Raw genomic sequence first — 23,898 nt, 5'->3', positions numbered from 1 at the left:
CCTTAATCTTCTAAACTCCAATGAATACAATCCCAGGATTCTCCGCCATTCCTCGTATGTTAGACCTACCATTCCAGGGATCATCCATGTGAATCTCCGCTAGACACGCTCCAGTGCCAGTATGTCCTTCCTGAGGTGTGGGGACCAAAACTGGACGTAGTACTCCAAATGGAGCCTAACCAGAGCTTTATAAAGTCTCAGTAGCACAACGGTGCTGTTACATTCCAACCCTCTTGAGATAAATGACAACATTGCATTCGCTTTCTTAATCACTGACTCAACCTGCATGTTTACCTTTAGAGAATCCAAATTGTAGGGTGCATCTTGCCTACAGACCATTTTGTGTAAATATTAATATCACAGACCAGAGGATGGCTGACCTGATATTCAGTCATTAGTTGCTCTGGGGAAAAATTTCCAGCCTATTGAACCCTTGCTCATAACTCAACCCCTCCAGTCCCAGTAACATCCTTGTAAATCTTGTGTGCACCCTTTCCAATTTAATATCCTACCCTATTGCAGGGACACCAGAATGGTATGCAGTCCTCCAAAAAACTCAAATCAAGTTTGTGAAACATTATTTTCCCACACACAGTCATGCTGATCATCCCTAATCAGTCCTTGCCTCTCCAAATACATGTAAATTTTGTCTCTCAAAATCCCTTCCAACAATTACCCACCATTGATGTCAAATTCACCTGTCTATAGTTTCCAGGCTTTCCTTGCAACCTTTCTTAAAGGTGCAACATTAGCCACCCTCTAGTCTTGCAGCATCTCACACATAGCTGTAGATGTTACAACTATCACTGCAATCTATTCCCTAGCTTCCCACAATGTCCTGGGATACACCTGATCAGGTCCCAGGGATTGATTTATCTTTTTGCATTTAAAGACCGCTGGCACATCCTCTTCTGTAATGTGGACTGTTTAAAACATCACAATTTATTTCCCCAAGTTCCCTTGTTTTCACATCTTTCTCCATAGTAAGTACAGATGAGAAATATTCATTTAGGATCTCGTCCATCTCCTGTGGTTCCATACATAGATGGCCTCATTGATTTTTAAGGAGTCCTATTCTCTCTTTCTCCTATTGCCCATAATATAAGTTGTTGGATTCTCCTTAACCTCAAGTCTATCCCATACCTCTTTATGCCCTCCTGATTTCCTGCTTAAACATGCCACTACTCTCACTATACACCTCAAGGGATTCACTTGATCTCAGCTGTGTATATCTGATATTTGCCAACTCCTTTGCCCTTTACCAAAGCCTCAATATGTCTTGTCATCCAGTGTTCCCTACTTCTACCAGTCTTGCCCTTAACGCTATCAGGGGCATATGTTCTCTGAATTGTTGTTACCTCACTTGTGAAAGCTTCCTTTACCTGCAAATAACCTCTCTCAATCAACTTAAAAAGTTTTAGTCTAATGCCATCAAAATTGGCCTATTTAGAATTTAACTTTCAAATCAGCCCTATTCTTTACTATAACTATTTTAAAACTGATAACATTATGATCACTGGTCCCAAAGTGCTCCCACACTGACACCTCAGGCACTTGCCCTGCCTTATTTCCCAAAAGAATGTTGCTTTTTGCTCCTCTATAGGTACATCCACATTGAAGATTTTTTTTTAAACACAAATTCCTCCCCATCGAAGTCCTTTACTCAGTCTCGGTCTATGTTTGGGAAATTAAACCCCCCACTATTACAACCTTGTGATTCTTGCAGATATTTGAGATCTCCCATAATATTTGCTCCTCGGTTTCTTGATGACTATTGGGGCCCTCTCATACAATCCCATCAAGCTGATTATCCCCTCCTTGCGTCTAAGTTCCACCCAAATGCAAGTTAGACAGAATGATCCCCCATGAATATTCTCTCTAAGTACAGGAGTGATGTTTTCCCTAATCATAAGTGCCCCACCCACTCCTCCCCTGCCTCCCCCTCTATCCTTTCTGTAGCGTCTATACCCTGGACCTTTTGAGCTGCCAGTCCTGTCCCTCCCTCCCTCCGTCAGGCATGTTTCCATATTGGTATGATGTCCCAGTCCATGTTCCCAAACATGCCCTGAATTCATCTGACTTATCTGTCAGGCCTCTGATATTGAAATAAACACAGTTTAATGCTTCAGTTTTACTTTGTTCTCTGGTGCCTGCCCTATTTATTTAACTTGTTCCATTTTAACTTTTGAACTATCCTTAACCTTCTCTCACTACTACTCTGGATACCCGAACCTCCTCTTCATACTAGTTTAATGCCCCAATCCTTTTAAATTCCCACACAATAGATGTTAGGTTGTTGGTAATACACTGCCATTGTGTCGTGCATGGGAAGCACTTTGGACAATCATCTCCTTCAGTGTCGTGTCTCATCCCTGGTTCAAATCCTCGATAGCTTACCAGTAAGACCTAGCAAAAATATAGTCTCCTTAACCATGAGAAATCATTTTGTTTTTAGGCATACTGTGGGCCTTCCAATGAGGCTTGTGAATTATTTGTGATGTAAATGTGAACATCAGATTGTAAATACAGTGAAATGTGCTCTCTGGTATTTTAAAACAAATTGCTGAGACTTAAAATCAGCATTTTCTGCAGGGTTTCTGAGACTCAGCAGCTTCTAGTTGTATCAGTGTAGCAGAGTTCTTGTCCACTCATTGGAAAGTTAGGTTACAGGGACACATTTTTTTAAACCAGCCTAAAATCCAGTAGGGATTCTGCAGATAAATACAAAATATAGTCCATGCTTGATTTTATGAAAGTAAAAATGCTGTAGAAAATGTCACTGCCTGCGTCTTTTTTCCTTTTTTAACAAGCTAAAATTAGGAGCCCATTCATGTAACACAATGTTTAGTTCTTAGGCTTTGTACCCTGGAGTAATTGGGTTGAACAAAAGACAGGTTCTGGTGAGGCTTTTGACAGTGTGATCGTAATGTTAGAAAATTCTCTTGCATTCCTGAAGATGTTTTGAAATCTGTACTTAAGCATTCAAAAAACAGAATCAACCATTAATTGAATGTCTCTCTCAAGCTCTTTTCTGTTCAAAGGCAAATGGAGAAACTAAACTGATGAAAACTTTGGAAAGTTTTGTGAAAATCTGATACATAATACCACTATAATTATTGGCTTTCAAATGATCACTCTTCACTGAGCTCATGTATTACTACTTTTAACATGCAAATATTTAACAATGCATGATACCAATTGGTTTTGCATATTTGAGTTCTAAATTATTAATGGTATAGTTGCAGAGTGTGCGATGAACAACCACATTGCTCATTGTTTGTGCCACCTTATTTACTACAGGGTATTTTAATGTTAAAATTGGATCCTACATCAAATCATGTAATGATAGTAACTAATTTTTATAACTTGCATGGAAATGTTTGCAGACTTCAGTGACTCAATTTTTAGACAAATTGACATGCGCTAAATGTTATGGAATGTGAAGTACATCATTGACCAATTACAGTTACATTTTAGCAGCTTGACATATGAACACACAATAGCAGAAGTAAGCCATCAGTCCATCAAGCCTGCTGTACCAGTTCAGTATGATCTTACTTGCTTTTGAATTCCACATTTGCATCTCGCCTTAATAGCCTTTGCCTGTGATTCTATCTAACTCTGCTTAAAAGCATTCAATAACTCTGCGTTCACTGCATTCTGAGGCAGAGTTCCAAAATCTCTCAATCTCCTACCTTGTTCCTAAAAAGGAGATACCAAATTCTAAAGCATTGACCCTTCATTCTGGACTCGCCCATGGAGGAAACATCCTTTCTACATCTGCCTTGCTGAGACCTTTCAGGATAGTGTATAGTTCAATTAATTATGGCATCCCTCACTTTTCTAAATTCTAATGGTAACAAGCCCAGGCTGTCCAACATACCCCCCTCAGATAGCCCACTTATTCAAGCATTGCTATAACTGCCCCAATGCATCCATATTTCTCTTTTCTAAAGAGAGACCAAAACTGCGCGCAGTTTTCCAGTGAGACCATAATTGGTACTCTATATAATTTGAAGCCTAACATATTGCCTTTACATTCAATTCCTCTCACAGTAGAGGTTAGGATCCCATTAGTTGTCTTGATTACATGCTATATTTTCTTGTTGCTACATGTGATACTTTTTCCTTAAATTTGATGCTTTGCCCAATTTTAGTTAACTACGAATGCTGAGTTCTTCCCTTTTAGAACATGCAGGAATGTATGTAATCTGAAATATCCACTTTTAAAACCTCTATTTCTAATTATCTATCCTATAGCCTAGTATGCCAGTTCACTTCAGGTAGCTTAGCTTTCATACCCGCCTAGTTGCCCTGGTATAAATTTAAAATGCTAGTCTTCAGCCCAATGTTCTCACTTTGTAACTGGATGTAAAAATTCAGTCTTAATGTAATCTCTGGTATCTCAGGGTGCCTTTACATCGAGGTTTTTATCTCAGACTACACAATATCAAGTTCGATGTAACCTGTTCTCTGGCTGGTTCCAGAAAGTTTCTTAAACCAGCATAATCTCAAAGCACTCTGAATTCTTCATCTCTGCAGCCACTGCAAGCCTCCTCTATTGAAGAGGACTTCACCTGATGAAGGAACAGTGCTCCGAAAGCTTGTGATTTTAAATAAATCTGTTGGACTATAACCTGGTGTTGTATGACTTCTGACGCTGCTAATCTGATTCTTGAAGTTTGTAACTGGTTTCAGGTTTCCTGTGATTATTGTTGTTCCTATGTCAAGAGCATCCAATATTTCTTGCTATACAACTTCACCTATACTGTGGTTACTGTTAGGGAGCCATGCACCATTCCCATTCATTTTCTCCTCCTGTTCCTTGTCTCCACCCAAACTTATTCTACTCTGGTCCCTTGAACATGGGTCATCACTAACTATTGCACCAATGTTATCCTTGATTAACAATGCTGTCCCTCCACCTTTACCGAGCTTCCTATTCTATTGGAGTGTATTATATTGAGGACCCGATTCTTGTCATTGTACAGCTACATCTCTATAACAGCAATCAGATAGCACATGTTAAAATAAACAAATGCTATCAATTTATTTTACTGATTACATAGAGTTTGTTATAACAGTACGTATGTGTACCAAATGCTGTCATAGTGTAATCAATGTTAGTTTGCACTTGAATTTAACCATAAGATTAATTAATTAACCTGATCTTGTTCCATCCTTTGCATGGGAAGCATGATCCTTTATTAGCCAAGTCATCCTGGTTGGTTTGTTATTAATGTTCCTGAAGTGTCTTAGAGGTCTCTGGGTTTATTACTTGCTGCTGTTCCTAGAAAAGGTGTGATATTGGAGAGAATGGCCCTGAAAGTGAGCAAGAAATTAATAACAAAAATTCAAATTTAAATTAGAAGCTGACCTGAAAACCAGTTTAATATATCCAGTGAGTACTGAGCCATCAAGATCAGGAAAGTGCCAGTGTTGACTATTATAAACCAGACCAGCAACAGGTGCAGGATGTTTCTTTCTTTAGGGGTAGAGAGAAGGCATCTGGGATATGTCAGTGAATAATCTTGTACTAAATGTTTGAAACTGGCTTCTCCTATTTAGTGGTGATGCTGACTGTGGCTGTTTATCTTTCGAGACTGTCAATTAATGCTGGTGGGCAGATTTCACTCTGCGTGGCTGGGCTAAGTCATAGAGATGTACAGCATGGAAACAGACTCTTCAGTCCAACTCGTCCATGCCGACCAGATATCCCAACCCAATCTAGTCCCGCCTGCCAGCACCCTGCCCATATCCCTCCAAACCCTTCCTATTCTTATATCCATCCAAATGCCTCTTAAATGTTGCAATTGTACCAGCCTCCTCCACTTCCTCTGGCAGCTCATTCCATACACGTACCCCCCTCTGCGTGAAAAAGTTGCCCCTTAGGTCTCTATTATATCTTTCCCCTCTCACCCTAAACCTATGCCCTCTAGTTCTGGACTCCCTGACCCCAGGGAAAAGACTTTGCCTATTTACCCTATCCATGCCCTCATAATTTCGTAAACCTCTGTAAGGTCATCCCTCAGTCTCCGACGCTCCAGGGAAAACAGACCCGGCCTGTTCAGTCGCTTCCTATAGCTCAAATCCTCCAAGCCTGGCAACATCCTTGTAAATCTTTTCTGAACCCTTTCAAGTTTCACAACATCTTTCCGATAGGAAGGAGTCCAGAAATGCACACAATATTCCAATAGTGGGCTAACCCATGTCCTGTAGTGCCGCAACATGACCTCCCAACTCCTGTTTCTGACCAATAAAGGAAAGCATACCAAACGCCGCCTTCACTATCCTATCTACCTGGACTCCAAGATCTCTGTTCAGCAACACTCCCTAGGACCTTACCATTAAGTGTATAAGTCCTGCTAAGATTTGCTTTCCCAAAATGCAGCACCTCACAATTATCTGAATTAAACTCCATCTGCCACTTCTCAGCCCATTGGCCCATCTGGTCCAGATCCTGTTGTAATCTGAGGTAACCGTCTTCACTGTCCACTACACCTCCAATTTTGGTGTCATCTGCAAACTTACTAAGTGTACCTCTTATGCTCGCATCCAAATCATTTACGTAAATGACAAAAAGTAGAGGACCCAGCACCGATCCTTGTGGCACTCCACTGATCACAGGCCTCCAGTCTGAAAAACAGCTCTCCACCACCACCGTCTGTCTTCTACCTTTGAGCCAGTTCTGTATCCAAATGGCTAGTTCTCCCTGTATTCCGTGAGATCTAACCTTGCTAATCCGTCTCCATGGGGAACCTTGTTGAACGCCTTACTGAAGTCCATATAGATCACATCTTCTGCTCTGCCCTCATCAATCTTCTTTGTTACTTCTTCAAAAACTGCAATCAAGTTTGTGAGATGTGATTTCCCACACACAAAGCCATGTTGACTATCCCTATTCAGTCCTTGCCTTTCCAAATACATGTACCTCCTGTCCCTCTGGATTCCCTCCAACAACTTGTCCACTACTGTGGTCAGGCTCATCAGTCTGTAGTTCCCTGGCTTGTCTTTACTGCCCTTCTTAAACAGTGGCACCACGTTTGCCAACCTCCAGTTTTCCGGCACCTCGTCTGTGACTGTTGATACAAATATCTCGGCAAGAGGCCCAGCAATCACTTCTCTAGCTTCCTACAGAGTTCTAGGGTACACCCGATCAGGTCCTGGGGATTTATCCACCTTTTACCCGTTGCAAGACATCCAGCACTTCCTCCTCTGTAATCTGGACATTTTGCAAGATGTCATCATCTGTTTCCCTACAGTCTATATCTTCCATATCCTTTTCCACAGTAAATACTGATGCAAAATGCTCAATTAGTATCTCCCCCATTTTCTGCAGCTCCACACAAGGGTCACCTTGCTGACCTTTGAGGGGCTCTATTTACCCCTAGTTACCCCTTTGTCCTTAATGTATTTGTAAAAACCGTTTGGATTCTCCTTAACTCTATTTGCCAGTTATCTCATGTCCCCTTTTTGCCCTCCTGATTTCCCTCTTAAGTTTACTCCTACTTCCTTTATACTCTTCGTGACTAAGTGTGGAGTGCTGCTGTATGGTCACTGATGATGTTCACCTTTGCATGCTTCACCTTTCATCAACTCTGAGTCACAAATGGTGCAACCAGTTTGGAGCAGATTGGCAATGATCCAGTTCAGAACCTGTCCCCAGTTCAAATCCCAGAGATGTTATTAGGACGCTGTTCTGGTTCAGTTTGTGATTACACTCAGTGACAGCTGCTAGTACAAGCTGTTATTTATAGCTCATTTCTGTGACAGAAACATGAATTTAGATGCCCTCCAGTGAGCGTTAACTTGCATTTATTTTATAGTATTCTTCAGAGATTTGAGTATTTTGCAAGATGACAACCCCACAATGGTGCATATTCAGCTGAAAACTCCAGTTTTCTGATTGAAACTGAATTGAAAGATCATCGTATGGTTACCAGCCTTCTAATCCACTGGTAACTTCGATCTTCTAAAGCTGGTTGTATGGACAATACCAACATACATTCATATTGTCCTTTTACTGTAGTGAAAGGTCCCAAGATATTTAATAGTTTACTGAGATTGGATGTAGAGAGGAGAGAGTCTGACCTCTCTCGGAACACAGATCTCTCTTTAGTATCTTTTACACTATATGCGTAAGGGCGTGGGTCGATGTACTCATAATTCCCATGCCTGTCAGTATCCATTGAAAATCTGTGTAGGTATTTGGTAAAACCAGATTGGTTGTTCTTCTAAAGTCGTTCCCCACCCATCACTACTTCAGTCTTATGGTCCATCAGCACTCCCTTTATGCAGAAAGTTTGGATGCAAGAAAGCCTCTTCATTATAGTGTCTGAATGCATGTGAAACTATACACCAACATCCGGCATCATCTTCGGGGGGTGATGTGCAGTGGATTTTAGACAGAGACAGAGTATTTAAATTCAACAATCATAACAAGATCTCTTTACTTTTTCCACTTTTTTTTAGTCATGGAAAGGTAAATTTGTAGATTTATTTTTGAACATTGTACAGCTCTAGTGCTGATTATTGTTTACACATGGTGTTACATCTGTCACCTCTAAGTGTCAGAGCCTGTGATGCAACAGTAGTTCCTGCAATGTTTGTGTTATATAATGTTTTGGTTCTGCTTGATGCCTTTGTAAATGAAGAGCTATTTTAGGAGGCTGAACAGAGGTTTTACTAAATCTTAGTGTGATTTTTTAAAATTTTAAGATATTAGCCTGGAAAATTTCCCATTTGTCCTTTTAACTAGCTGCCCTTTGCTAAACCACTGGATCATTTGAGGAGCAGGAATTTTGGGAAAGGCACTAATTCCGATGCCTGTGGATTAGTGCTGTGTCATAGTAAGGCCTGGGAGTCTGTAGCATGTGGCTCTGGGGAGTATAGCATTGAACTGCTGTAAATACTTTGGTCCTGTCCTAGTTTAAAAATGTTTGGGAAATCTTGACAGATGCTTTTCTTAATTTAACCAGTCGGATGAAGGAAGTCACTGCCTGCTCTATTCTCTAGTCCACCAATCAGTGGGGTTCGGGAGATGATTCCGCAAAACCTTGTCTTGCAAAATCAGTGAATCACTAGCTGTTTCAAATGAGCTATTGCATGATTTAAAATACGTAAATGTCAATTTGAATTTGTCATATGTAGGAAGATCACTTTCAAATCACTATTTTATTATCACTATCAATTATGCTATTATTTTAAAAAAATCTTGACTAATGGCACACAATGGAAGCTGTCTTCACAGTGAATTCATTTGATCAAAGAAAAGTCAAGGTGTCGCTCACTCCTCTGCTTTAGATTGCTGACATTAATTCAGTAACTCATGTTTGTGTATTCTTCTTTGTTGGTACCCTCAACCTAATAAAGTAGACTGGAGCCTGAAGGGAGTGTTTTGTCTGTGGTCCTGTTGCAGATATGTCTGAATGGGCCTGGGAGCTCTGTGTACATGTAATCACTCAAATTTCAGATTCCATTTGTGGCCTGGTGTGTACAATATGTTTATTTTAATGCTGGAATTACTGTAAAACCTCTAAATTACGGAGAGTTTCATAATTGTCAATTTGTTGTCTTAAGTAATAAATCAGTCTATGACGTTTCTTGGATCTGTTACTGTGCAACTCGTTCTTCTGTTCTTGCCTAAAACTGCATTTTTGCCTTGAATGGTAGAAGCCTCTCCTCTATCCTGGTCTCCAGCTCACAGCCTCACACTTATTCAGCAGCTGGCATGTACTCAACTGGCAACGTGGAGGATTTATTTTCATTTTATACCAACTGATGAAAGAATTTCACAAGACTGCCAGCAACCGAATGTTAGCAGTTTACAAAAAGATCACTGACAAAGCAAGCTCTATACGTTTGTGCTTTGCACAAGAAAATCATTTGCCTGCTGATTCAGCACTTAACCTTTTATTCCATTCCTACACAACCTTCTGAAGAGCTTTACTTCATGCCTTAGAAATTTTTCATGTGACACTCACTGCAAAGGTCATTTGAGACCAAAAGTTGCAGGAAGTTAGTTTTGTTTTTGTAATGTTCTAATGCATGGAGGACACTCTGTGAGTGTTTTTGAAGAAATTTTGAGGTTTCTTTTTCGAATGATCATAGTTTCCTCATGTTTACAAGTGGAGTTCCACAGGAGTCAGTATTGGGACAACAGTTATTCATGTTATACGTTAACAATATGGATGAAGGAACTAGGGATGTTGTAGATGACGCAAAAATAGTTGGAGAAGCAGGTAGTATTGAGAAAGTGGAATTGTGCAGGAGGACTTCGGCAGGGTAGGAAAATGAGCAAATAAGTAGTAATGTGGAAAAGTAAGAGGTTATAAACTGAGAAGAATAGAGGCATATTCTATTGTCTAAACTGGGAAAGGCTTTGGAGATCTGAAGAGCAAAGGGACTTGGGAATCCTAGTTCAGGATTCTCTTAAGGTTAACATGCAGGTTCAGTTTGCAGTTAGGAAGGCAAATGCAATCTGAGCATTTATTTCAAGAGGGCTTCAATTCAAGAGCACACGTGTAGTTCTGAGGCTGTATAAGGCACTGGTCAGATTGCTTTTGGAATATTGAGCAATTTTTGGCATGTATCTAAGGAAGGATGTATTAACATTGGAGGGGGGTCCAGAGGAGATTTATAAAAATATCGATGACGTTTATAAGAATGAAGGGAAATTTGATTAAAACTCTCAATACTGAGGTCGGAATAGAGTGGACCTGGCGAAGATGTTTTCACTCGTAAGAGAGACTAGGACCTGTGGGAATATTTTCAGCCACTGGACAGTGAATCTGTGCAACTCTGCCACAGAAGACTGTGGGCATCAAATCATTGAGTGTATTTAAAAAAAGGATAGGGTAGGTTCTTGATTAGTAAGTGGATCAAGGGTGAAAAGGAGACAGCAGGGGAATGATATGTTTCTCAACGGTCGAATGGAAGAGCAGACTCAGTCAGCTGATTGGCTGAGTTGTGCTTCTGTTTATAGTATGGTAATAGATGTTTAACTTGCTGTATTTAAAACCGAATTAATCAGTACAGTCCACATTGAATTAAGCTGCTTGTCTCTTTATTTTATTTCTATTGCTCCCTGTACAGCAATACTGAGCCAGGGGGCATGCAGGTGTAATGTACAAAGCTGTTTGTAGCTTGTGGAGCTGGAGTCTGAGCTACAGATGCTGCTTCACCTCCGGGAAGGGTAAAGTTACCTGAATACTTTCTTTCTCACCAGAAGGCAGGCACACCCCATCAGACTGTTATTCAACATTGGCCTGTGCTCATTAACAACAGTTGTCCAACAGTTACAAGGTTCTTGTGAGCTGTGCAGATAAGAGTGGGAGGTTGAGCAGACTGACCATGGCACTCGAGTACAGGAAACCATTCAAGTGAAGGCAGGAAGTGAAGACATAATTGTGGTGGGGGGACAGGATAATTAGGGGGATATGTTTTCTCTGCAGGGAGTCCTGAAGGCTGCATTGCCGGCCAATGACTTCTCTTTGACTAGAGAAGAACTTGGGAGGGTTGGGGAGGGATCCTGTTCTTGTCCATTTTAGACTAGAAAGGAGGTTCTATTGAGCACTTGAACAGTTAGGAGCTAAATTAAAAAGGACAACCTCAAATGTGGTTATCTCTGGATTGCTATCTGAGCCACAGATATGCTGGCATAGGGTAAATAAAGTCTGAGTCTAATGTGTAACTCGAGACTTGAAGACTTGGTCAATGCAGGCAGGTTTTTTTTCCCTCTTGTGAGAGTGTCTACGATCTGAGGCCTTACCCTCAGCATAAGGGGTTTCCCAGTTAGGACCAACATGAGGAATTTCTTCTGAATCTGTGGAGTTTTGATTAACTGCAGAGGGGTGTAGAACCTGTGTAGTTAATTCTATTCAAGGAAATGATAGGTGGATTTTAAACTCACTTAGTGATTCAAGGGTTGTGGGGAAAAAGCAGAGTTGAGGATTATCAGATCAGCCAGAATGATGGAGCAGACTCCAGGCAGAATGATTGCTCCAACATTTTGTGGTTTAATGGTCTCAAATTGCTTCTCTCCTCACTAACAGCAGGGACACTTTAAATGACGATTCCAAAAAAAAAACAAACTGCATTCTACTATCAGGCTTTCATCTTACATGACGTCGAATCTCCTTTTCCCTAGATGCTGTCTGACCTGCTGTGCTGTTCCAGCAATAAAGTTTCAGGGATGTGAGCACAAGATTCTTCTCACTTACAGGTTTTTTTCTTCGACTGAACATTATTGCTTGTTTGTCGTGCTTGGTCAGAAAGATCAGAGCTTGTACGATAATTCTGTGGATCTATTGTGACATAAAAGGCATATTACTAATGCAAGTATGTTTCTTAAAAATAAAATTGGAGATCCTGGCAATGTTTGTTTTTATTATACAGGCAAAGGCAGTGTGAAGATTGGAGGCATTCATGTGTTTATTCATTTGATTTTCTTTTTTTTCTGTTTCTCTCAGGTCCGTGAGATCCTTGGCCACTGTACGTGTCCATCACAGTTCCCTATGACAAAAGTATCTGAGGGTAAATATAAAGTCGGTGAGACCAGCACATTGATCTTCATCAGAGTAAGAGCCTTGTGCTATAACCACTTCTAATGTTGTACCTAACCATTAAGCTTGTACCAAGCAGTTACAAAAGGGAGCTGGATATATCAATACTACATCAGGCTAGCACAAGCAACAGAGGATGGCTGATTAAAAAGCAAAACCACAGATTCTGGCTTTGTCCTTCTGTTGCTGCAGCACTTTGTTCATTGCGTCTTTGAAATTGTATGTGGCCCAAACAGCAGGAATAATGAAAATGTTTTAATCTTTTAGTCCACGTATGGATAATACCAAAGCATTACTCACCGAAGGGAGGTTTTATAGAGTTGGGATGAAGTGTGTGACAAGGTTTGGGTTAGAAAGAAGTAAGAATTTGCATTGTGCACATACTGAGGTACTGACAAAGTAGAATGGGAAAGCTAAACTTTAGCACATGCACAAATCTTTTTCAGATATGTATCAATGGACTTTGCTCATACAAGTTTTGCAATGAGGAGCTGTCAAAGGTTGGCTGTGTCAACATTGCAACAAGTTTCAGCTTGTGACGCCCAGCAAGCTCAAAAGCAATCAATTTTCAAATGTTTGTGGGGGAGCCTCTTTTTTTTTTTCCCAAAAAAGTATTGTTTCTTTGATAAATGCAAGTTTATGCTTTGCAGTTGTGACTTTCCAAAATGCTGTTTGTAGATGAGGTGAAAGAGAAGTCTCCAGTACTGAGTAGAAAGTGACTGGCCATCTTCACTGAAGTTGCTATTGTATCTGCCCCCACCACCACCTCTGGCAGCGCATTCCCAGGCACTTACCACCCTCTGTGCAAACAAAAACATGTCTGTCCCATCTCCTTTAAACTTACCCCCTTTTTACCTTCAACCTGTGTCCCTTAGCCATTGGCATTTCTACCTGGGAATAAGACTCCAACTATCCATTCTATCCACACCTCAAGTTTGGAAACTTATCAGGTCGCCCTCCTTTTTTAGCTTTCAAGTGCAAGTAAGTTTGTCCAATCTCTCCTTGTAGTCAATACCCTCTTAAACCAGGCAAAATCCTGGTACATCATTTCTGTACTCTGTCCAAAGCCTCCACATCATCCTTGTAGTGTGGCAACCAGAACTGTACACAATATTAAAAGCAGTAAAGCAGATTCAACAGTAACTTTCAAAACTAAATTAATAACTACTTGAAAGAGAAAAAAATTGTAGGACAAATGTGAAGGAAAACAACTAAAACCAAGTTTATTTGATCTTCTACTTAAAAATAAATTTTTAAAAATCTGATTACCCTTGAACAAAGTGCTAACTGGGTTGATTCAGAGGGCAGAGTCAACCCCATTACTGTGGATCTGGAGTCACATATACGTCAGACCAAGAAAGAACAACAGATTTCCTACCCTACAAGACATTTATGACCAAAGTGTTTGTCCTGACCATTGTTTCATAGCCACTATTACTGAGACTAGTTTTTAATCCCACACTACTTTGATTGAATTCAAACTCCGCCAGTTACTATAGTGGAATTTGAACCCATGTTGCCAGAGTTATTAGTTTACTAGCCCACTGACATCACCACTACTTCACCATTTCACCTGTTTATCTTGAAATGGCAGAAATGATGGAGTAAAAAAGCTTCTGACAATGTGTTATCCACCTCTGGACCTCTTATGGGGACGAGGTGGACTGGAGAGAGGTACATTATGCTCATTGGAATTATAAATTTGAATGAGTTGCAGAATGAAAAAGACATATTTATGGTACTGTACAAAGCTTTAAGTTTTATTTCAGTTTGAGTCCATCCCAAAGCATGGCAAATTGTCAGGGGTAGTTGTAGGGAATAGCAGTTCCCCTTGCTGAATTTAACTGGGATTTACATGGAAAGCTTCTGTATTTTTTGGGTAGATACAGCTTTGAGTTGGGAGAGCAAAAGAAAATAAATGTTACTCAGGCCTACATCTTAAAGCAAATACTAACATTATTGTTTCAGGCATACAGTGTGGCTGTGACTCAAGTTCAGTTTGGATTTTAAAGGGGAAAATATAGCTAGTCTAGTTTGTATCTAGAGGAAAAATTCTGTTGAGGTTATCTTTGAACTCGAGGCAGGAGGCAGTTAGCTTGGAAGTAGTTGGTTTTGTCAGAGTAATGGCATAAGAGTAAGAAGACCAATCTTTAACAGGTAACATTAAGGAGAGCCCTAAAGCTTTCTATAGGTATGTGAGGAATAAAAGGATGACAAGAGTAGGAATAGGGCCAGTCAAAGACACAATTGGGAAGTTGTGTGTGGACCCTGTGGAGATCTGAGATGGGCGAAACAAATATTTCTCATCAGTTTTCACTCAAGAAAAGGAGAATATTATAGAGGAGAAGAATGGGATAAGAGATGTTAAGCCAGAAAAGATTGAGGTTAGGAAGGAAGAGGTGTTATTGATTCTAGAAGGAGAAGGAGGACTTGAAAAAACTGCAGAATTGTGCTGAGAGGTGGCAAATGAAGTTCAATGCAGATAAATGAGGTGATTCACTTTGAGCAGAATAACAGGAAGGCAGAATACTGGGTCAATGGAAAAATTCTTGGTAGTGTGGATGTGAGAGGTCTCTTGGTGTCCATATACGTAGATCCCTGAAAGTTGCCACCCAGGTTGATAGTGCTGTTAAGAAGGCATACAGTGTGTTAGGTTTCATTGGTAGAGGGATTGAGTTCCGGAGCCATAATGTCATGCTGCAGCTATTCAAAACGCTAGTGTGGCTGCACTTGGAATATTGTGTACAGTTCTGGTCGCCCCATTACAGGAAGGATGTGGAAGCATTGGAAAAGGTGCAGAGGAGGTTTACCAGGATGTTGCCTGGTCTGGAGGGAAGGTCTTATGAGGAAAGGCTAAGAGACTTGGGTCTGTTCTCATTGGAAAGGAGAATACTAAGAGGGGATTTGATAGAAACATACAAGATGATCAGACGATTAGATAGGGTAGACAGTGAAAGTTTTATTCAGAGCATGATGTCAGCTTGTACGAGGGGGCATAACTCCAAATTGAGGGGTGATAGATTTAAGACAGATGTCAGAGGCAGGTTCTTTACTCCAAGAGTGATAAGAGCATGAAATGCCCTGCATGCCAATGTAGTTAACTCCTCCACATTAGGGAGATTCAAACAATCCTTGGATAAGCATATGGATGATGATGGGATAGTGTAGGGGATGGGCTTAGATTAGTTCACAGGTCAGTGCAACATAGAGGGGTCTGTTCTGTGCTGTACTGTTCTGTGCTCTGTTTTATCTGTTAAGAGCTAGGAGTCAACTGTTGGAGCATAGAAGGCCATGCAAAACCAAGATGTTTAAATTTATGATGTTTAAATCCATAAGATAAAATGCAGCAAATCCTTAATGATTGAGTGAGCAGTCCATAGTTGAGGTCGGAAAAGAATTTGGAGAATCTCAAAAGTTAAATGAAGGATCTCCATAAAATTTCATCCCTCCTAAAACAGTTGATGTACTGAGGTGGGGTAAAAGTAAATTCCAGAATGTTGAGACTTACTTTTTACTTGGGTTAGTGCCAGGAAAAGAACAACTACCGTCAAGATTTATGTACTTATTGTCTGTGGTGGAGGGTGGGGGAGAAACCAGGTTTTAGAAGTAGAGTAATAGACTGGAGGCCTGTGACCAGTAGTGTGCTGCAAGGATCACTGTTGGGGTCACTTATTTATCATTTATATAAATGATTTGGCTGTGAATATGGGAGGTATAGTTAGTAGGTTTGCAGATGACACCAAAGTTGGTGGTGTAGTAGACAGTGAAGAAGGTTATCTCAGTGTAAAATGGGATTTTGATCAGATGGGCTGAGGAGTGGCTGGTGTTTAATCTACACATGTGAGGTGCCATGTTTTGGTAGGGCAGCACTTATACACTGGTCAGGTCCTGGAAGGTGTTGCTGAGCAGATACCTTGAGGTGCATGTTCATAGTTTCTTAAAAGTGGAGTCACAGATAGACAAGATTGTGAAGGTGTTGGCATGCTTGCCTTTATTGGTTGGTGCATTGAATATAGGAGTTGGGAGGTCATTCAGCAGCTGTACAGGACATTGGTTAGGCCACTTTTGGAGTACTGCTTGCAATTCTGGTCTCCCTGACAAAGGAAAGATGATAAACTTGAAAGGGTGCAGAACAGATTTACAAGGATGCTGCAAGGGTTGGAGGGCTTGAGCTACAGGGAGACGCTGGGGCTATTTTGTCTGGAGCATCAGAGGCTGAGGGGTGACCTTATAGTGGTTTATAAAATCATGAGATGTATGGATAGGGTAAATAGGCAAGGTCTTTTCCCCAGGTTAGGGGATTCCAGCTTTAGAGGGCAGAGATGAGAGGTGAAAGATATATAATGGACAACCTTTTCATCCAGAGGGTGGTGCATGTATGGAATGAGCTGCCAGCGGAAGTGGTGGAGGCTAGTACAATCACAACATTTAAAAGGCATCTGGGTGGGTAAACTATACAAAGGGTTTAGAGGGATATGGATCAAAAGCTGGCAAGTGGGATTTATTTAGGATATTAGGTCAGCATGGAAGAGTTGGACCGAGGGATCTGTTTCCATGCTGTACAGCTCTCTGCCTTTTGACTGAGTTAGTTGCATAAGTAATAACCATAGCATTAGATTAGTAGTAATTTCTTTGTTTAATTTTTATACAGGATTTGTTTGTTTTTGTTTTAAACTGTGTAAAGTCTTGTGCCACAAGTCTGAGAGTTAATTATGGCCTATTTGGACTTATCTTCGAAATATTGGTGGTCGTAAAGTATCTAAAAGATCTAACGACTACATTGGTACCAGCTCTTTTTGATGTTAAGCATTCAAATGCCAGTTCTTTCCCCTTAATCTATTCTTATTTCAAAAATGTATTCAATTCTGCGTTAATGAAATCTTGAAATAAATGAATATTTAGCAGGCCTACAGATATGGTATTATGTTTATTTAACTTTTCCTGATTCCTTCAATTACATTGCAAAAGTGTGTGCTGCACTGAATTGCATATCAAGTAACTGGGAAAAATAAAAGTAAATCATATGAGTCATAGTAAATCAAATTTGTCATTGTTGGATCGGGACATAGTGTGGGTGGGAAATGGGTGAGGAACAGGATTGCACAGTAAATTATAGAATCAGATTGGATTGGGGCCGGTTGAGAGATGACGAACAGGGTGGAACAGTGAATTGCAATATTTGCCTTTGATCTCTTGTACAAGATGGAACCTACCACAGATCTTAAACCCCCCACAGCTTTAAAGAAAAAAAAAATTCTGCATGGAATGAGTTTCAACCTAGCGCAGATTACAAAACCAGCAATGTGGAGTTTGCACATTCTCCATGTCTGCGTGGGTTTCCTCCAGATGCTCCCGTTTGCTCCCACAGTCCAAAGATATGCAGGTTAGGTGAATTGGCCATGCTAAATTACCCATAGTGTTCAGGGATGTGTATGTTAGATGCATTAGTCAGGGCAAATATAGGTTAGGGGGAATGGGTCTGGGTGGGTTCCTCTTCAGAGGGTTAGTGTGGATTTATTGGGCCGGAGGGCCTATCTGCACACCATAGGGATTCTATGTTTAACAAAACAGCCTTTTGATATTACTAGTGAGTGGAGGTTTTGAATAATGTAGAAATGGACATGTGAAGGTTGTTTTCAGGAAGGGACTGAAAACTATCAAGGGGTTATTTCGAGGCATGTTAACCTGAGTACAGATTGAATACGAAACAGTCACTGAATTAATGAGCACAGTGACGGTACATTTCTTAATGTTGTTTCTATAGTTCTTCAATCTCATTTGCTTAAAAGTGCAGCTGTATTTGAAATCTAGGAATCCAATTGCTTACCAATTCTCGATCAGGGACAAACAAGAATGTTCCTTTTGTTCCTGCAGGTTTTGAGAAATCATGTGATGGTGCGTGTTGGAGGAGGCTGGGATACGCTTGAACATTATCTGGATAAGCATGATCCGTGTAGATGTGCTTCACTCAGTAAGTATGTGCCAAATGGTAGATCCCTCTCCCTGACATCTTGTTTCCTTTTCAAACCTGAGTGAGTTCCTTTTAATAACTACAATCACCTGATGTCAGCTTCTTGGTTATGATCATTTTGTCACCCCTACTCGTCTCCCACTTAATTTCTTTTGTGGAATAGTCCTGATAGCTCATAACAGTTGGGATATGCAGTGACATTTTGTGTAAAGGGGCTCATTTTACATATCTTTTCTTGGGTGTTGAAGAATACTGACACTATTTACAGGACCACAGAATGCTTTCAGCCATTAGGTCTATCCTATCATTTAGAATCCACACAAGCCTCCTCTTTTTCCCTCATTCAACCAACCTCATCAACGTATCTTTTTCCTATTGTTTTCTACGTGAGCTTCTCCAGATCCCTCTTTAAATTCAATTATATTTACTCAATCTGCTGTTTGTGGTAGCTAATTTCACCTTCGAACCACTGAGCAAATCAGATTTATTAGTGACTATCTTGTAATACTCACTTTTGAGTGGAAATGTCTTCACATGTAGCATGTGAAACCCTTCCATAATCTTGGTGTTCTACAAAATGATCCCCATTCCTGGCCTCCTTTCCAGAGGAAGGAGCCCCAACATTTGGGAAGGTATAAGACAATGATGTTTGGATTGTCCAAGTGAACAGATTCTAGCCAATCTTTCTTTTAATTTCAATTTTCAGACAGACTCTGGATCCTACAAGGGGGAAGGACAGTGTGTAGAAAAGCTATAGAGACTAGATCAACTTGAATTTTAATATATTTGAAGAGTTGGACAATGCAATTTGTCCTGAAGTCCCATTAAGTAAAAGATGGGGGTTGGCGGGGGGGAGGGGGGGGAAGTGAGCCAAGCTCTCTGCTCCTGAGCATCATCCACTGACACCTGAAGGTGTGTGGTGTGGGTGTCATTGAAATAAAGATTAGATTGTGAGAGCCTAGGCTAAATACTCACTCGTGTCCAAATGTGCACAACTCAAATTGCTCATCGGGTCTGACTTATTTTCCTGTTAGCCTGTTTCTGCTTGTCCTGAGGGCTGAATTTGCAAATCAGGCTGCATAATTTGAGGCAGAACCAGGCAAGCTGCCCCAATAGCATGTTGCACTCTGCTGGCCTTGGCTGTCAGGCGTGTAGTGATATTCTCTTGTGGTAACAATACAACCACATTGAAGAGATTTCAATCTAACTGGTAGCGAAATTGTTAAAGCATTGTGAGCTATTCATTGTAATCTGTTTTTATTAAGTGGAATTTTCCAATGCTCCACCCTTCTGCTGAACATATTATTTCACCCATGATACACATCACCTCCTGGCAGTTCATCAGTAGCTCAATTATGCAGCCATTTCTCATGTTGACCTGAGATGGAAAAGACCTGTGATCCAACCAGCTCAGGAGAGTTTTGTAGTGAAACTTGCTGTTTGTTGCAGGTGTCACTGGCCAGTAATTAGGGTGAGGGCCTTCATTAATTTTTTTCTAATGTATCCCTCCCAACTACAAACTTGTCCTGTAGTCTGATCTCCTAACCCAGCACCAGTTAGGAACTGCATTTGCGATTACTCTCGTCCCAATGCTTAGCATTATTCTGGGTAATGCCTCTGTCTGTCAGAGCATTGGGTTAAGTTCCTTTCACTTTGTGTTTATTATTTACACTTTTTTTTAATTGCTATTCTTTCTCAACCAACCCCACCCCACCCCCCCCCCCCCCCCCCGCCTCATGCCTCCCAAGTTACAGCAAAGCACAATGGACTGCATAGGATATATAGTACAGTAATAAACCATTTGGGCTTTACCAGTTGGTGTTATTTATGCTCCTCAGAAGCCACTTCTCATCCTCTTAAAATCTTCTCCTCTTCGGTGTTTATTCTAGCGTCTTGAAGAGCAGCGCCTGCCCACCCACATCCTATTGTGGAGTATTTTTACTGGATGTTGCTGTGGTCAACCTCTGCCCCTGCTCGTTGATATGTTTTTAATACCCATTTCTAAATGTGTGTGTCAAAGCAGCAATGATTGGAATGCATGTCAGACTTAATATCAGCTGGCTGCTGAACCAGAAGATGCGTGCTTCTGAGTGAGAGGAATAGGGTATTTTGGATGGTGGATTTGCAGAAGATGGAATAGGCTCAACAAAGTTTGGATCCTCTTCATGTCCATCTATTTCTTACTGCTGACTGTTTGGTGCTGTCTCTCATGCCCTCAGTGTATAGATTTTGGGTGCTGGGCTAGTCTGTTTGACACCAATCAAGTGTGTAATATCAGGCCTCATGTTGCACCTTAAGTCTATCAACTAATATTTCAGAAATCTTATCAAATTCCCACAGACAGGTATCATTACAATGAAGTACAAGTATAAACAATGAGTTGCCATTTTGCAGCATAACCTGACTTTACTCTAAAAGCTCGATGTCCTGAGTGTATTGAGCCATGCCCAACCAAAATGAGAGACCAGTCAATCTTTCAGGATTTCCCACCTTCGTATTAACACCAGAGGGCCTCCCACATTTTGTTTGATGTATGGACCTACATAATTCAGATTCATCCTCTTGACTTTTACAGCACACCGCCCCACACCAAGGTTTCCGAAGACGAACCTGAATACGAGTCCTCGTACCTCCAGAACTCCAAGCCCTGCACCGAGCCATTTCTCTGAAGGTTCAAACACACTCAAAGTGCTTGAGCTTAATGTTCAAACAGATATAAAGGCGCCATCTGCAACAGAGTTTGTAACTGTGAAACAAAACTCAATACGACCTGATCGACCATTTAGTCCAACTAACACAGCTGGCAAAACAACAACAGAAAGATACCAGGATCCATCTGTCAACTCAGTTCGTGGAATTGACAAAATCAACAAGCGTTCCATTCAATCACGCAGCACATCTGTTGGAAGAACTTCTTCACCTCAACCACGTGATCGTTCAGTACCAAGACTTCCAAACTCTAGAAGGTAACTATGTAGAATATTTTCATTGTTGAAGTTCTGATTTTGAACAATTGCATACATCTGGATCCTATAATCTGTTAATCTTTTGAACTACATTGGGCCCTAATTCAGCAATAGCTCAATTTTAAAATCCTTGTCCTTGTTTCCAAATCTCTGTATGGCTTCCCTTCTTTTACTTACAAGCCTTTGCAGCCAGGCAAATCTGAGCTCTTTGTCCCTAATTCTGACCCCTCTTACCTTTATCAGCAACCAAGCACCTAAGCGCTGCAATTCCTTCCCTAAACCTCACTACTGACCTCTTTTTATTGAAAATGTTCTTTTAAAGTCAACCACTCCAATCAAGCCTTTGGTCATTTAAGTTGCTCACTGACATTTTCTTTGACACTTGCTTTAGGACATTTTACATAATGGTTGTGGTATATTAAGCAGTTGTTAGTGTTTGAGGCTTTTGGGATGATTTCAAGCTAAGCGCATTGGTGCTTAAAGGTCTTGTCAGATTGACCATGGTCTCTGGTGAAACTCAATCTGATGTCAAGAACAGGTTCACTGTATATTTTGATCCAATTCTTCAAACTGCAGTTATATTGAGTTTGGCATCACATGGAGACAAATGTGCCCAGTAAAAATGGCATTTCGATGAAGTTTCTTATGACCTTCAAATTTTGAGAACAACTGACCTAGCAGTGCTGAATGCAATTTAACAGGTTACAGTAGTGTCAACTAGGCCACACACAGACTCTGCAAGCTGCATGTATTGACACAGATTCTTCTGTTTGAGATCTTCGTGGTTCCCCATGGCTTAAGGAGCCTCCAAGGAGCCTAACAAATTGAATAGTCTTCCCATCGGGGAGAAAGTGAGGACTGCAGATGCTGGAGATCAGAGCTGAAAATGTGTTGCTGGAAAAGCGCAGCAGGTCAGGCAGCATCCAAGGAGCAGGAGAATCGACCTTTCGGCTCATGCCCGAAACAAGGGCTTCCTGAAGAATGGCTCATGCCCGAAATGTCGATTCTCCTGCTCCTTGGATGCTGCCTGACCTGCTGCACTTTTCCAGCAACACATTTTCAGCTCTAGTTTTCCCATCAATTTCATCAGTACAGTTTTTGGTGATCAAGGGGAGGTAAAGGATGAAAGATTTACTTGTGAACGCAGACATTCACAGCCCAGAACAAGGCCATTTGGCCCAGCATGTCCATGTTGGTCAATAAGATCTAACTGCACTAATTCTATTTTCCAGGTTTTGCCCCATAACCCTGGAGATTCATGGCCATGCAAGTGCATAATTAAACATTGCCCAAATGTTAGTGGAGTTTGATTCAACCACCCTATTCAAGCAGCCCTTCTAAGTGGGCGGACAGTAAATATCCTCCAACCTCCTGGACTTCAACCTCTTTCTTGTAAATCTGTGTGCCTTGATAATTGATCCCTGTAGTAATGGATAGAAGCTTTCTTATCCATCTTCATCTATGCTCCTCATAATCATTTACACCTCTGTCAGGTCCCCCTTCAAACTTTGCTCCCAAGAAACTACCCCAATCTTTCCTCTTAACTTGGACCCTCTAGCCCAGGCAGCATTGTGGTAAATCTCCTTTCCACCCCCTCTACTATCATCTCATCCTTCCCATAAGGTGGTGTAGTATTCCAGTTGTGTTCTCACCAGCATTTCATACAAGGCCAGAATTGCCGCCTCTTATTTTGGATTTTATGCTTCAACTAACAAATGCAAGTATCCTTATGCTGCCTTAACAACCTTACTTACCTGTCCTGCTACCTTCAGGGATCTATGGATGTACACCAAATTCCTCAGATCTTCAATACTTTCCAGAGTAGTACCATTCACAGTGTGGTTGAGAACTTGTTGGTCCTCCCCAAATGCATTACCTTGCCCTTTTTTAAAATTCTGGCTTGATTTCTATTTGCCACTGCTCTGTCAACTGACATGCCTATTGATCCCCTCCTCCATTTTACAGCTGTCGTCATCCTCTTTATTTGACACCACCTCATGTTTGTGTCATCTGTAAATCATGAATGTACACCACAAACAGGCCCCAGCACCAAGTCCTGCTGAATCCCACTAGAAACAGACTTCCAGTCACAGGAGCATCCTCCTACCATCACCCTCTGCTTACCTCTTAGACAATTTTCATTCCAACATACCTCTTTGCCTTGGATCCCATGAGTATTGACACATGCTTCTGAACTTCTGATCACATTCATCATCAATTTGCAATCTCACAGTTCTTTCACCTTCGTCTAAGTGTGTATTGCAAGTTTTCCAAAATAAAAGTTGTCTGAATGGCTGGCGAATCTGGCAGGTATTGTATCGGAATCTGGGCTTCGGTTAATATAGTATCTACGTTTGTGTAAAGCTGAATGCTCATTGAAAAGAAAACAGTTACTTTA

At 40.9% G+C, this 23,898-nt stretch overlaps 1 protein-coding gene across 1 annotated transcript in view; it reads left to right on the top strand.

Moving 5' to 3' along the window:
* The window catches only part of gas2l1 (growth arrest-specific 2 like 1), a 69,276-nt gene that overhangs the window by 30,834 nt on the left and 14,544 nt on the right, over nucleotides 1-23,898 (top strand). Inside the window, exons 2-4 of the mRNA XM_043715634.1 lie at nucleotides 12,471-12,578; nucleotides 18,438-18,534; nucleotides 21,110-21,500. Of these exons, the coding sequence (XP_043571569.1) occupies nucleotides 12,471-12,578; nucleotides 18,438-18,534; nucleotides 21,110-21,500 (596 nt within the window). The remainder of the gene's footprint in view (nucleotides 1-12,470; nucleotides 12,579-18,437; nucleotides 18,535-21,109; nucleotides 21,501-23,898) is intronic.

The sequence above is a fragment of the Chiloscyllium plagiosum genome, chromosome 25 (genome assembly GCF_004010195.1).
Source record: "Chiloscyllium plagiosum isolate BGI_BamShark_2017 chromosome 25, ASM401019v2, whole genome shotgun sequence".
Classification (NCBI taxonomy): Eukaryota; Metazoa; Chordata; class Chondrichthyes; order Orectolobiformes; family Hemiscylliidae; genus Chiloscyllium; species Chiloscyllium plagiosum.
Note: the sequence above shows the minus strand (reverse complement) of the source record. Positions and strands in the feature narration are given on the sequence as shown.